We start from the raw sequence: 16,196 nt of genomic DNA, 5'->3' as shown, positions 1-16,196 counted from the left end.
AATTTTCATCATTATTACTTCAGTCTTCAGTGTCACATGATCCTTCAGAAATCATTCTAATATGCTAAAGAAACATTTAGTATCCAAGTTTAAAACAGTTGAGTTGCTTAATATTTCTGTGGAAACGTGATGCACTTTCTTCATGATTCTTTAATGAATAGAAAATTCAGCAGAACACTTTTTTTTTTTTTTTTTTTTTTACAATGTAAAAGTCTGTCACTTTTTAAAAATGTAATGCATCCATGCAGAAAGATTATAAAAGTAAAAAAAATATAACACGATAAATTTGAACACAATTAACAGTCTAAATTTGTTTGCGTATGTCCAATTTATCATGAAGTTAAGTCACGGGTATTAGGATTATATGTCAGTCATTTAATCGCAATTCTTTTTTCTCATGATACTATATCAACATTTCAGATCCTTTTGTCAATATTTTATTTATTCACTGGTGCATTCATATAATGTCACTGTTCAAAAAGATGGCCAATGTTTTCCAGCGCAGTCAAAACCACTTCTAGAAGTCCCAAGAGGTTGAAACTGACCCCAAAGATATTCCCTCTCACAGATACACAATCGCAATCAGATTATAATATCATCATGTACTGGACTATGATTTATGTACAGCTATGTGTATCATACATCATGAGGTAGCTGCTGGGTCACAATAAACTCAAGATATCTCATTGGTCTTTAAAGAAAATAATGGTAACCACCTAAAAAAAAAAAAAATCCTCAAAAATACATAACATTACAAAAGTTATGAGTTAATAAAAGACAAGATGCACTTGTGCAACAGGGTGTAAATCTCCGCTCTGTTACCGCTGTACCTTGCCCTTGATGGCGAGTTTAAACAACCCTCTGAAGAGCAGGTAACCCAATGGATCTCTAAAAGAGGTCATGGCATGGCTCACAGCCTCTGCTGTTACCAGGAAGTCAAAGACCACAAACAAAATAAACCATTACAGCACCTCCTACATATCAAGCTCAGGGGTTGAGGGCACCTGACACGACAAGTTACGGGCACCCACGTTTGCTAAAAGATACCACCAGACCTTCTATCAACAGAGTATTTGCTTACAGACTTCAGGACAACAAGCGTGGCTGCTACGATTTCTAGATCACAAAACCCTGTAAACAGCTCTAAGAATGATCACAGACTGCTTCTGTGAGGAAAACGATTACGAGATATAAAAAAGCAAGTTGTAGCAAGCACAAAGTCCATTGTTAATAGTGTAGCAGTGTATGAAATGTTTTGTCCACGCAAAAATTCCAAATTGTGTGAATTCCTATTGAAATGACTTAATGACAGAAAAAGTAAAAAAAAAAAAAAAAAAATTAATAATAATAATATTAGAAAACTCCAAAAAACTTTGACCAGCCAATGGTGCTTTACACATTAAGCAAAACCACAAATGTTTACTAGCTACTACTTAATAATTATAATAATAACTAAATTATTAATAGGTTTATACTAGGGGTGTCAGTTTAAAGTGCTAGTTGCGAAAAAATAATGCAATTAAAATATTTTAAACAAAGTTTACACCACACTGGCCCCGCTCCCAGACCTATACATCATCTTGCATTTGATATAGTTGACTCCTGACAAATATGATGCAGGGCAACAACTCTATGAGTGCAGTTATGCCCTAAAATACAAGATATTGGGGATAAAAATGCCCCTGTATGAGTTTGTGTCTCATATTTATATCATACAAGCAATATCACACGACTGCTGTTTATGTCCGAATAGCACGAGTGCACATTTTATACAATAGTTCAGTAAATAAGTTATTTTGTTATATTTAAACACAACATCATCTGTTTTTGCTCAGTTTTGCCGATGAAAATATTTCCTGTAAAGCCACCACAGAGCTGCTGTGCATCACCGAACCACACAGCGGTGTTTAGTTCAGGCTGTTGTAGCCTAAACGTTAATGTGTAATACATTTTATGTTGAATAAAAAAAAGTTTCTTTGTAAAGTTACTGTTTTTAATATCTACATGTTACTTTCTCATTTAACACAATAATAGTTTTAAAATCATCTTTTGTGGGTATTTTCACAGCCAGATTTAGTTTGCAATTAATTAATCGCCACATCATATAATTAATTAGATTAAAAATTGTAATCGACTGACAGCCCTAGTTTATACAACTCTTCATTTTATAATACGTATAATAACAATTAGCAATTTATGCAGAATACATTTTTTTTACATATTTTCTATTCAAAATTAATAATTGCAATTACAATAACTTTACAATTACAAAATAAATTCTTGTTTTTGTCATAAATATGCAGTTCTTAAAACATTTAGAAATAAATTAGTTCAAGCTTTAGAAAAAAAGATCCTTAAAAAAAAATAGAAACTAGCCTCTAATCACTCATGGTGGATAACTGCTTGACCCACTGTTACCAACTCAAAAATAATGAGTAAAATATCAGCAAAATGTCATACAGGAGCAAAACTTGGCCCTTAGACAGATCAAGCCAATGAGCAGCATCAGGTCTCTCATAATCTCATTTACAAACAGTGACTACAAAACTCAAATGAACAAAGTCAGAGCAAACACACTGCTGTGCAGTTTAACAAAACTGCTTAAAAAAAAAAAAACTGGAAGGGATGTTTTGATCCTGCTTGGTGTAATTCTCTCATAACAGCAAAACAACTCAGAAATCTGCTTTTCAGAAAACAATATAAAATATCCCTCCCAGTGTTTTGCATGTAAAACAGGATCCTGGTCATGGAGACCTTGTGAGGAAAACTCATGCAAACGCAATGCAAAGCAGCTTTTCCTTCCTTGTTAACTATGAAATCATCAACAGTGTAAGAAAAGTCAGTGAGATAAAAATACATAAAACTGGACAATTAAAATGCAGACAGGGGGCGGAGAGAGAACTTTAGTTGTCTCTTGCTTCCCCCAAATGTTAGGTGACATCATGCCCATCTATTTAAGCACTGCATTCTTATCTTGCCCACGTGACCTGTGCTGTCTGCTATTTGCAGATGTCATTCCCAATCACAAAATTGTCAATTGCAGTAGTGGTTACTTTTACTTGCTGAACTACTAGTTTCTATCACGAGTCCCTACTCAACTTCTGCACCCAACTGTATCAGCCATTGGTTCATGGTCTCCAATCCACTGCTCATTTACATAAAGCTGCTCGCAATGCCAGCGGTCACTGTCACTCACGTCACTACAAACTGGTAACTCTCAATGACAATAAATGACTTCAGGTCTTTTTATCACTGTTAATCATTATGTGAAAACCACTTCAAGGAATAGTTCACTCAAAAATGCCATATTCTGTCATTATTTACTCAACCCAGGCACGGTTTTTCCATTGGTTTTCCACATTAGATAGACATGCTTGACCGCCGCACTCAAGTCTTTTACAGCATCTCACCCTTGACAGTGTTCTAACAACAAAAAATTCCTTTAGTTGTGTTTTCATTCCATTGCCTGGCGTTTTTCATCTTTGTGTTCTGTGTGAATGGCTACTAAAGCTAGGGTAAACGTACCCATTAAGCACACTTCCATTTTTGAGATCAGATTCTAAAAAGAAAAAAATATTTATTATCCTACTCCGGGCTTGACATTAAGTATTCTCATGTGGTTGTCCTTCGGACAAGTAAATTTGTCATTTACTTGTCCGAGTATAAAAGTTACTTGCCCGGAGAGAGATTTTTTTTTTTTTTTTCTTAAATTGAGTTATAAATATAATTATTTAACACATTTAGTTTATTTAGTTACATTTTTCGTTTTAAATAAAATGAAAAAAATTATAAAGTGTGATAAGTGTTGTATTTTAAAATAAGGGAGTATTAATTACAAATACAATTATTTTAAACTTAAAAATTAAATGCTAATATTTACTTAAATTTGTAATTTTTTAATTAGAGTTCAGTTTAATCAGACAATTAGTAAAATAAGACATTAAAAATATTTTTTGTAAATAATACAATTATTGGTAATAAAATTTAGTAAATTGATTTAAAGGTGCAGTAGGAGATCTTGGAAAATGCTGATAGCCTGATAGCACTGAAAGCAAACGTCCCACCCTCCCTGCAATCACCGTCCAAAGCCACACCCCCTGAACACACATACGCTCAAAGAGCAGAATACCAGAGACAACATTTCATACGTATATCTTATCACGTCCGACGGTTGTTCTATTCGACAGTAAGTCATAAGTGCCCTGGGAATTGGACATCACCAGATTTTCCGCCATGATTCCAGTTCAAAGCGAGCGTATATATTCCATACAAAGGGCATTCAAGTGTGCGAGACATAAATTTGAATTTAATATTTATTTACAGAGGTATATTAGGTCACACTTCTCTAGTAAATTTTGTCTGTGTGTGAAGACTCAAAGTCCGTGAGTGAATGTTCCAAAGTTAAATCAACTTCAACGGATTTCCCCTGCTCAGGGAGTAGGGAGCAATGAACACTGTGTAGGGAGCATGTCAATCGGAACAAAGTTCATGCACGTAGCCCTCTTCTAACAAGCTGGTTATCTGAATCAGGTGTGTTAACTAAGCGAGACATGCAAAATATGCAGGGGGCGCGAGGACTGGAATGTGTCATTCACCAGTGAGAAAATTTTACAGCATAGTCACCGATGGGTGATTTTCCTGTGGACAATGCACCTTTTCTTCGGTCATATATAACAGCATGTGTTTATAGGCAGCTGTCCCTTTAAGACCGAATGCACGGATGAAATATAATGATACACATGTACACATGCTATTTCTTTCTAACTTGTTCACTGAAGATAAGTGACTGCGTTATCGAGAATGATTGTTGAGACGTCCATTTTCACATAATTCTGTATGCATGCGTCTGTTCAAACACAAGGAAATGCGAATGAAGAATGAACTCGGTGTTCGCGCGCGCGCTTATAAATCTGTGCGCGGGCGACGTGTCCGGCAGCTGTGGCCACAGAAATCAGCGCACGGACAGTGAAATAAGTTTTATTCGCCTCGTCTTGCGCTGGAATGGCTTAAAAATCACTTGAATGTGTAAATTGGCAAGATAAAACACATACAAATGATAAACGTTCACTCTATGATGGTTCATTTTTGCAATTAGTCTGTTAATCACATGCGAACCGAACCTTGAGGTCTGGTCCGTACGGACCACGGATCAACTGCGATCAGTTTCACAACTACTGTGTAATGTTGTTATTCCTTTGATTTCAAAGCTGAATTTTTAGCATCATTACTCCAGTCACATGATCCTTCAGAAATCATTCTAATTTGCTCAAAAAACATTTATAATGTTGGCTTATTATCGAAAATGCAATCTGATTGTCTGCCAGTAGGAGGCACTTTGAGAGCGGAAGAACTAGCGGTTTCCCCAGTAATGGCTGTAATCTAAGCAGCTCCGTTCATGAACGCTACTTTATCAGATAAAATGAAAATGCCATCAAAACTATTCTGAAGACAGTCAGTTCTCTTCAGAGATACATTCATATAAATCACCCGCGTCGCGTTTTGATTTTGAAACATGCTGTGCTCATGTTTATTCAACGAAGTCAAATACCACAAATAAATGTATGGGAAACACTGTATATCGAAATATCGGAAATGTGTTTAGAAATCATATCACCGTTATTGAAAAAACATTATATCACGATACATATTGATATTGAATTATTGTCCAGCCCTAAGTATGGCTTACCAAAATGTATCATGTCTGTCTAATATAATCGCTCAATCGGTGTTTCAACCGCGAAAAAGATGCCAATAAAACCGATTGTGAACAGTATGACACTTAACATGACATTTACCTCAGCAAAGTTTTTCAGCTGTTCACAGTTCATTAGTTAGCTATAAAACAACACTGAAGAGGAGCTGGTATTAAGGTATTTATGAAGAAAAAAGGAAAGTTTGTGTTTCAACCTGTTCTTTTTCATCAGTAATATTTGTGATTTGAATTTTGTGAACGGTAGTTCCTCTTTTGCTGTGCTATAAGCCGGGCTTTCGGACGCTTTCGAATTCACGACCGTCACTTTTTACAAAAAAAGATAATTGCGTGTTTTTCTTACATCTATTCAATGTTTAAAACTAAAACAAACGATTGAAATATGTATTCATTGTTATTCTTAATTAAAAAGCACAACATCAATAAAACAGTAGGCTACAAACTAACTTATATTATGTAATGAATAAACGAATAAGATGAGGCACGGCATAGGCTACAACAGAACGTTTAGCAAACACCGAGGAATCAAATAAATTAAGAACATTTAAAGAAAGCCTCCATAGCATAATGCGAGATAAACAGCAAGGACAAAACCAACATGTTCACCTTCTCTGGTTTAAGAAGCAGTCTTTTATTTTACTTTCGCTTGAAAACCAAATCCTCCGTCCCGTCCGCGATTGTTTCCTCAGTATTCGCGTAATTTTTGCCGCTCGTGCTGATGCAGCAAGTATAAACCAGGCTCTGCTCCCAAAGAGCTCACATTGAAAACGCCTCTCTCACTCTCTTCACATGATCAGAAATCTTACTCCAGCTGCACTGTGCGGCGGCTCTGCAGCGCGCGCTTTATGCACGGAGCAGAGCAGACGTTTTGGAGCAGCGCAGACCATGCACTGACACAAATGCGACAACGTAAAATTTTAACTCGCACATAACGATCGCCATCGGTATCGGCCGATATCATTCTGAATAATCGGCTATCGGTAGAGAAATTCAGTATCGGTGCATCTCTAATAAATACTAGGGTTGGGTACCGAACTCTGTACTTTTCAGGGTACATACCGAATTGCGTCGGTACTACAGAGTACCGATTCACATTAAATCATTCGGTACCAAATTTCAGTACCTGAGAACGCATTTGGGCGCATATGAGAGAGAGAGAGACAGAGAGAGACCCTGTGAAATGATGTCCTTGTAACTCTTTAAAGCACAATACACAGGGCAAACCGAAATGTTCTGAAGTGTGCTTGCATGTCTAGGGTCATTTGGTTTCCGCGAAAACGCGGACAGGATGATGGAGCCCATTCATTAAAACTGAATTTACTCTATAGCGCGGAATGCATCAGAATTCGTACATTTTGGGATGAATAAAAGAAGGTCTGTCACTTATTTCAAATCGCGATATGAACTAGTGTATGTGAATATTAAAACGCAAAAAGACGGTTTAAATATGAATCCTGCATGTTCCGCTAGCCTCAGTATGTATGAACGATGGAGATGCGATTGTTTACTTCACAAATACTGAAGCTCACGTGAACTCACGGTGATTTTCGGCCTCTGCATCTCACTACATGACGACATGATCTTACAGGCTGTGAGAGTCACTTCATGAGATTTTTACCGTTTCATTTGAGAAAACTAGCATCATATACTGTATACAGAAACTTCACGGCAACATGTCAAAAAAGTGTGGTTTAACATGTAACAGAAATGTATTACTTTTATTTCTTTTGTACAGTATAATGTACGTCTCTATATATTCTATTTACTGTCAAACTTAAATAAAACAATTAAATGATAAAAAATAACTTCAACTACATTAACCACTTAATTGTAGAAAAATACAATTATTATTAACAACTTTTTAAAGGAATATTCACACAATTTTTCTACCATGTATTAATTTTAACAGTAAACCTTTGTTTGTTTGCCAAAAAATAAAAGGGTTTCATTTTCATTTGATTAAAAATAAATAAATGTTTCATGCCTTCATTTGATTATCATCAAAAAAAAAAAAAAAAAAAACTTGTACTGCCCTATTGTTCAAAATGTTAAAATTGAGAGTTTTGGACTTATTTTTTCACTGAAATAAATGTTTTTGTTATTACACAGAGTAAAGTACCGAAAAAAAGGTACCGATAGTTCAAATGTGAACAGTACCAAACCCTAATAAATACAGATAAATACATTTAGACCACTTAACTTAATTATTGCTATCAGGATGTGAAGAGACTTTCAACCAGCATAACAAAAAATGTTTCTGAAGACAATCACCTATTGCACATTTAAGTTAAAGTAGTGTGCAGGATTGTATCTTTTCAGTGGAACACAAAAGGAGAACTGGATCATTGAGTCAAACCCAAGAACCAGATCATTAAATTAATCATTCTTATGAGCCAGTTCTTTTCATTGAACCAGTTAATTGGGTTCAGAATTCCAAATGAATCAGCTGTACTCATTAACTAGCAACACTGAGTTAACAACTGACTGGAGAGAGAGATTTTCAGTAAATAATTACTTAAATGTTTATCAGTTCCTCATATTCTATGAAGAACAGTGCACAAGTAGTATGGAAAACAAGTATGATACTTTGAATGGTGCTTGAAATTTATTGTGTTCCACTAAAATAACAGCATACAAACTTGGATGAACATAAGGATGACTAAATTATTAAATATTCATTTTTGAGTGACGTGTTCCTTCAAGTCAAGTGAGATCTGATCTTTGTGCTCTCTTTAACAGGAAGCAGTGGAGCAGGTAAATGACAGATTTGACCTCTGCCACACACATTTATCTCCACCTGCTTCATCAGGTCAGCCTCTTATCAGTGTGGTGAGGCATCTTGCGTAAAATTCTAACCTGGTGAGAAATCATAACAAGCGACTTTAACCTTGACTGACAAATATGATCATTTGCACCCCTTTTATCATCAATAGTTTAGAAAAATACCATATTTTTCTGTTTTTTCCTTTTAGGGTTCAAGGACAGCCTCTAAACTGAAAACACCGTCCACATGACTCCCAACTCAGCTACACGAGCAGGTTTTCCAAAGGAAAACCACCATTAATTATTTAACACTCATTGCTTTCCAAACACTGCTCATCCCAATTTGTGAGAATTTAGCTCACAGCTTAGCGTAACCCAAAACTGTAGGCAATTCTCACGCTGTTCCTGTGAGAAGACAAATTAAAATAAAACAGATTGTACTCAAAAATAATCTTCCACTATCAGATTCAACTGTATAGTTAAAGCATGCCAAACATACTTTACATTTAAGAAATCGAACTTTTGATAATCATTAAACATATAAACAATAAGCCAATTCAATTACGCATCTATTAGACACTAATCTAATTTTCAAAATACAGCATACAGCCAAGTTCAATTCATGGCTTTTCCGTGTACATCAAAGAGACCTGCTTACGGGAAATCTCTGACATAGGCCTATTTTCAGCGGCAAAAACTGTGTTTGATTAGGCCAGTTTGATTCTTTTCTGTGATACAGTTCAAAATAGTTTTATTCCAAAATTAATTAGTTTTCACTCAAAAAAAAAAAATAAAATAAAAAAAAAAAAGTGTCTGCATTGAATTCATAATGCATTTATGTATTTTTAAGAATACAGGTAGACAAATGCAGCTGTTTATTACATTGTTTTGACTTAAGCAAAAATTTTGCGCGGCTGCCAGAACGAATTTTTGTCCCGCCAAAGCCATTTTTGATCAGTTCAAGTGATTTATGAGTGATGTAAGTGACTGCTGCGCTTGTGATAGCGAGCATGTTAACTGAGGGAGAGAGATCAGAGAGCTTCAAAAAATGTACATACATAGAACAAGTAATTCTGAGGAAATACACTATGGATAGCAGAAAATTAAAAACTATCAGACATCTGATGTCACTCTGGCTATGTGTATGTGGGGGGGATGGGTGAGTGTGTGTGTTGAGTGTGAGGGTGAGGAGGTGGGTGAGAGAGAAACTTAAGCATCTCTTTAATCACTAGAAAGAAAAAAAAAAATAAAATCAATCAGTATTTTTTTTTTTTTTTTGCATTATAGCTTAAGAAATCTCTCATGATGCGTTCACACCAGACGCGAATGAAGCGTTAAGCGCGAGTGATTTCCATGTTAAGTCAATGCAAAGACGCGAATAGCTATCCTGCGGCGCAAATGACGTGGCGCGAATTGAGCGTTTCGGGCATTTGACGCGCGAATCGCGATAGTTTAAAAATCTGAACTTTGGCGGATATCCGCGCCGCGTTAACCAATCAGGTTAATAATCATGTTAAAGACAACATTTAAAAAAATCTAAAAGATACATACACGTGGTCATATATTTTTGTGCTGCAAATAATAATTTGACACTGACCTATGACATCCTGTGACATGATATTCATCTGAATTTACATCATCTCATGAATGTAACAGTAAAACAGTTCAGCTCACAGATGAAGACTAAGCTGTAATGCAGGCACAATATTTTACAAGTGCATATAGATCATTAAAACCTTTAAAAATGCTTATGAATCATTAAAGGTTTAGTTAACACTTTATAATAAGGTCTCATTTGTTAACATTAGGGAATGCATTAACTAACTTGAACTAACAATGAACAAAATATTTTTTACAGCATTCAACTAAATTTAAAAAAATGCATTTTGGACTTAATATAATTAACATTAATAAATGGTATATAATTGTTGATGTTAATTAGCAGTTAAATAATATAGTTTTTTAACATTGGTTAATTCACAACTAAAACTAAATATGAACAATATATTTTTACTTTATTTGTGTTAGTAAAAATTATTCATGTTAGTTCACGGAAAAGTAAATCGTTAAAAAATGCTTATAAATCATTAAAAGCTTATGTAACACTATAATAACGTCTCATCTGTTAACATTAGTAAATGAATAAACTAACATGAACTACCAATGAAAAACATTTTCACAGCAATTATTAATGTTTGTTGATGTCAGTTAATCAAAATCTTCATGTTAATTCACAGTGTATTAACTACTGTTAACAATTTTTAATTTTAATAATGCTTAAGTTTTGAATATTAACTAACATTAATAAATGCTACATACATACTGTTCATGTTAATTAAAAACTGAAACCTTATTATAAAGTGTTACTAAAGTTTTATATACTGTTGTGTGTGTGTTTATTTCACAGAGTTGATGGTTTGGATTAACCCTTTAATTGCTGTATCCCTTAAAACCAGACTGCCACAGGGTTACTAAATGTGCCCGCTGGGCACAGTTTTCCTGATGCCACCGGGGTGGCGTTTGCACTGACGACTTGGGCTCGCCATCGCTGCTTGCAGCTATATTTGTAATTATAACTGAGGTCTAGTAAAGGAGAAGGGAAAGGGAAGTGGTGTGTGGCCAAGTATGGTGACCCATACTCAGAATTTGTGCTCTGCATTTAACCCATCCAAGTGTACACACTGTATAGTGAACATACACCCGGACGATCCTATCTTACAAAAATATGAAACCCAGTTTTAGTATATTCCCTGACAGTGGCTGTTTTTTCTTTCATGAATGAATATAATTAAAAATCACAAACGGTTTCTTTACATTCATTTTAGTTATGGTCAGTATTGGGTTCGCGGATCACGTGGGGAGGGTACTTTTTTACTGTGTGTGTGGATGACCGTCAGCCACCACCGAAGACCTTTTTTGACCCAGGAAAAACCCTGAATGAAAAACATACCTTGATTATTTCCAGCTAGATTATTACTTGACCATTTTTACAAAATTTTATATTAAACAAATTTACTTGTCCACAATAGCTGTTGGTTCAAATGATGATTCGGTTTACTGGAAAAAATAGCATTCTTCTAATACATAACAGCAAATACGTACACATAGTTATATTAGGGCTGGGCGATATGGCTGAAAACTATCACGATATCAGTGTTTCATATCGGTCGATATCGATAATTATTGATATTGCTTTTAAGGTGGTACATCAAGTTCGTGGTATTACCAGTCTTGGCGGGGACGACGGTCTTGCATAATTTGCAGACGACATTTGGTCTGACTACGGTCAGACTTATAATATCCAAAAACTGCCATACTGGGAGCTGACTTTCTCTTTTATTTACAATTTCCTCGCTCGCTGCGGCACTCATTTTCTGCTTATGAAGAGGAATCCAGCAGACCAGCCTGGGTCTGGCTGCAGACGTGCACTCTCAGCTGCGCGTGCGCACTTAGACACGAGACAACGATATGGCGCAACCAAACATGATATTGTTACATGATTGGCTGTTAGCGTGTCACTCCCTACGTTGCTAGGTTACCAGAGAGCGAGTGCCTTTGTTAATGCAACCAAACTTGCTTCGCAGCCTTTGTTTTCTTCCGACGAAGAATAAAAAAATATCGAACGTTTTATCGAACACATTTTTTATTGATATCGTTCACGTGTCTATCGCGATACATATCGTTATCGTTTTATCGCCCAGCCCTAAGTTATATGTAGTTTTACTTTTGTCACATCACCCAGCCATAGAAACTGGTCATCATTTCTTCATAGGTTTCACACCATTTTTTAAATAACATTTTTCCTTTAAAAATACAAATATTTCTATCACCTATGAGCTCATAACATCTGTACATATACGAAAATTTATTAAAATTAATTTTGAATAAATACAGCATGTCAATATGTGGAACAGAGCTAAATGTCACGTGAACTACCCCTTATCTGTTATCTTGTAAAAAGCTGACAAACCGTCTTATCTGTCTTCATGATCGTCTGACTGTCCCAGCCCTTGTACTTCCATCTCATGGTCCACATAATCAGTCTCAAGCTTTCTCCGTACATTCAACACCCTGGTTACTCTTAGTACCAGCATGCAACAAAATTAAATTACCCATGAAATGCTCGTGAGTAAGCAGACAGCGTATCACCTCTCGTAGATCCAACTAGCCATAAATTCAAATCAGCTTTACGAGGAAAATCGCTTTCTAATGAAAAAGTCAAATTCAAATCGATACTTGTAGCAAACTACACAAAGCAATACGGGCAACACTTCCAGTCTCTGATGAATGATGATGTGGATTCATCAAGAGACATATGAGATAAACAGTGTATAATATTGTCCAAATACACTATTAAAGCAAACAAATCAAAGTGTAACAGCTTAATCAAACTTGTTTCCCAATGAAAATAAAGAAATCAATCGAAACATGGGAAACCCTAGAGTGTGAGAGTCAATAAAGATGAAAAACAATCAATACATCTGCACTCAGCAGTCAAATTTTGGCGCCACTACATAATATACTGGAGATGCTGACTGATGTTTAGTACCCTGTGTGGCTTACTTGAAAAAGGTTGTTTTACACAGTCTGGCATTAAAATTTTACATTAAGGTCCTTGCACTGGCATTTAGAAAGTCAGAAAAGAGACGAAAAGCTGGTCTTACCTGTGTAACCCGCACACCAGCCCCAAGACGCCACCATCGCCAGTAACCACCTGAACATGACCCCTTCGATGTACCAGAACATGGGGGCATCTACAAGTCTTAAAGGCTGCAGGACTATCAGGTAGAGGCAGTAGGATGGGATCGCCACACAGTTATTAACAAACATGAAGGTGAAACGGAGCAGCGACTTCATTAAGATCCAGAACAATTTGTGGGCCGTTTCCAGATGGGGAGCCATACTGTACTGTCCTGCCTGCAAACAAAGGAAGAAAAAAGCTAATTAAATCTCAACTCTACTGATGCATGCTTAAATCAAGCCAGTGAATGCAAGACATGGAGGTGACAACAAGAAATAGACGTGTATAGAGATGCAGCTTACGCTCGTGAACTGATTCACTAACAGACACTCAAGTAACCACATTTATAAATGTGCTGGTCCATACTGACACCCTTTAAGCCCGTTAGACTTTGATGCCTGTGATTCAAGCAAAACAAACAAAGTAAAGCATTGGTTCAAATTAAATAGTGTGTTTCCTGATAAGCATGTTGAGGAGGAGCTACTTCAGGTTAACCAAAGAAACCAAGAATACCATGCTTTATCCTATATTTGTCCTGGGTGAATGTATGATATACAAATTTACCTGCACAAAATAATAACGATAAGAATGATGGAGAAGATAATTATTCATAACTATGATATTTCTCGTAACAATAAACATAACGTTTGATAGGACACACGTGGGAGCTGATTAAGTTTAACACACTTCAGTTCAGTTATTTGAGTTTGCATGGCTTTCATTAATTTCTTTTATGGTCAATCAGAGTAAAAATCCTTTGAATGAAGGTGAAATGTTTAAAACGAAGCGTTGAAGAGAGAGCTAACGCGGCTAGCATGCTACATACAGTTTTAACTGCTGCTTTAACAGCACTGCCAATTTATACCAACACGTGTATAATTTTCTAACAATTCAAATGTAGATACATAAATGAATAAATAAAACACGATAATATATACAATCACTGTTGGTAAATAAAGCAGAAAGTGTCTGTGCTTGCGCTGCTGTGTTAGCATGCTAAGCTAATGCGAAGCAAACCCGGTCATAATTCAGTTTAACGGTCACATCATTATGATTGTTTCTTCTTCAAATGATCTCTTTGTTTGAGTGGTTGTTTCAATAGTTGTGTATTTTCATATTTATATAATCCCCGACTGTCTGTCCTTCATACAAAGTGGCCGGTGTCTGGCTGATTTAATGAGATTTGGACTAAAGTCCTTGACGGATCCGTTACCCACCAGCGACGAACCGGATCAGAACAGCGATCCAGATCTAAGAAAACGCTTCGACGGTTCAAATGGCATCGATGATCTGAACCGAGCGCATATCATTAATCCTCTAATCTTCACGTGAAGGTGTTTTCTCACCGTGCTAACGCGCAGCCCGCTGGTGAAGCTGCAGATGGGTTCGGTTCGGTTCGGTCACATGTAGCGGATGGAGATGATCGGTGAACCCGAGAGCTTTTGGTCGTGTGCTCCACGGCTTGCCTCGGTACCGAGAGTCGGTGTCCTGATCGGATGCATGCGATTCAGTTAAACACGCGCATGTTGCTGGAGTCACGCAGCCGAACCTCTGGATCACACACAGCACACGCTTGAGATCACACTCGTAAACCCATCTTTCCGCTCCGGATGAGGCGTGTCGTGTCGGGCATGTATTCACTGGGCCTCTCCTCTGGGATGAGGAGGATGATGAAGATGATGATGATGATCTTTGGCTCCGTTATTCTGGACCTCCCACAGGCCGCGGGCACGCGCACCGGTACCGGCCCAGATCTGTTGCTGAAGAAACTAGATGTGTAATATTAAGCAACAAACTTCCATCTTTGGAAGTGAAGGAAACGAGTGTCCACACAGTAGTAGACTCACTGTAGAATAAAAGACGCTAAAAAAGAAACGGAGTCCTAACCACATTCTACAAACAAAATGAAACCAAATAATATTCAGGTGCTTTTGGCAGTGTTCCGCGGTAGCTCTATTTGGAAAAAGCTGGTAAACTATGACCCCCAGTGGGCAATTCAAAAAGCATTATCTATCTATCTATCTATCTATCTATCTATCTATCTATCTATCTATCTATCTATCTATCTATCTATCTATCTATCTATCTATCTATCTATCTATCTATCTATCTATCTATCTATCTATCTATCTATCTATCTATCTGACTGTCTGTCTCTCTGTCTGTCTGTCTGTCTGTCTGTCTAAAGTGTGGGTGGGTGTGTGTGTGTTGGGGGGGGGGGGGTAAAACGAAATGACAACAAAAAAATTAAAAACAAAAAAAAGTTATAAATTGATTTGCATTTTAATGAGTCAAATAAATATTTGACCCCTTCGTAAAACATGACTTGGTGCTTGGTGGCAAAACCCTTGTTGGCAATCACACAGGTCAGACGTGTCTTGTAGTTGGCCACCAGGTTTGCACACATCTCAGGAGGGATTTTGTCCCACTCCTCTGCAGATCCTCTTCAAGTCATTAAGGTTTCGAGGCTGACGTTTGGTAACTCGAGCCTTCAGCTTCCTCCACAGATTTTCTATGGTATTAAGGTCTGGAGACTGGCTACAACACTCCAGGACCTTAATGTGCTTCTTCTTGAGCCACTCCTTTGTTGCCTTGGCCGTGTGTTTTGGGTCATTGTCATGCTGGAATACCCAACCATGACCCACTTTCAATGCCCTGGCAGGCTTCAATGCCCTGACCCTGATGGTACATGTCCCAGTCCATCGTCCCTTTGATGCGGTGCAGTTGTCCTGTCCCCTTAGCAGAAAAACACCCTTAAAGCATAATGTTTCCACCTCCATGTTTGACGGTGGGGATGATGTTCTTGGGGTCAAAGGCAGCATTCCTCCTCCTCCAAACACGGCGAGTTGAGTTGATGCCAAAGAGCTGGATTTTGGTCTCATCTGACCACAACACTTTCACCCAGTTCTCCTCTGAATCATTGGCAAACTTCAGATGGGCTGTACATGTGCTTTCTTGAGCAGGAGGATCTTGTGGGTGCTG

At 37.0% G+C, this 16,196-nt stretch overlaps 1 protein-coding gene across 3 annotated transcripts in view; it reads right to left on the bottom strand.

Moving 5' to 3' along the window:
• The window catches only part of LOC306880425 (acyl-CoA:lysophosphatidylglycerol acyltransferase 1-like), a 37,839-nt gene extending 22,713 nt beyond the window's left edge, over positions 1-15,126 (bottom strand). Inside the window, exons 1-2 of one of the 3 annotated variants that reach the window (XM_079433920.1) lie at positions 14,561-15,126; positions 13,138-13,390 (exon numbers count right to left, since the gene is read on the bottom strand). In XM_079433920.1, the coding sequence (XP_079290046.1) occupies positions 13,138-13,375 (238 nt within the window). In that variant the 5' untranslated portion in view covers positions 13,376-13,390; positions 14,561-15,126. Of the gene's footprint in view, positions 1-13,137; positions 13,391-13,516; positions 13,571-14,431 lie in introns of those variants that run through there. The other 2 variants (XM_079433921.1, XM_079433919.1) reach the window with 2 other exon arrangements.
• Positions 15,127-16,196: the final 1,070 nt, after the last annotated feature.

The sequence above is a fragment of the Barbus barbus genome, assembly GCF_936440315.1.
Source record: "Barbus barbus genome assembly, chromosome: 14".
Classification (NCBI taxonomy): Eukaryota; Metazoa; Chordata; class Actinopteri; order Cypriniformes; family Cyprinidae; genus Barbus; species Barbus barbus.
The sequence above is the reverse complement of the archived record's forward strand: the minus strand, read 5'-3'. Positions and strand labels throughout refer to the sequence as shown.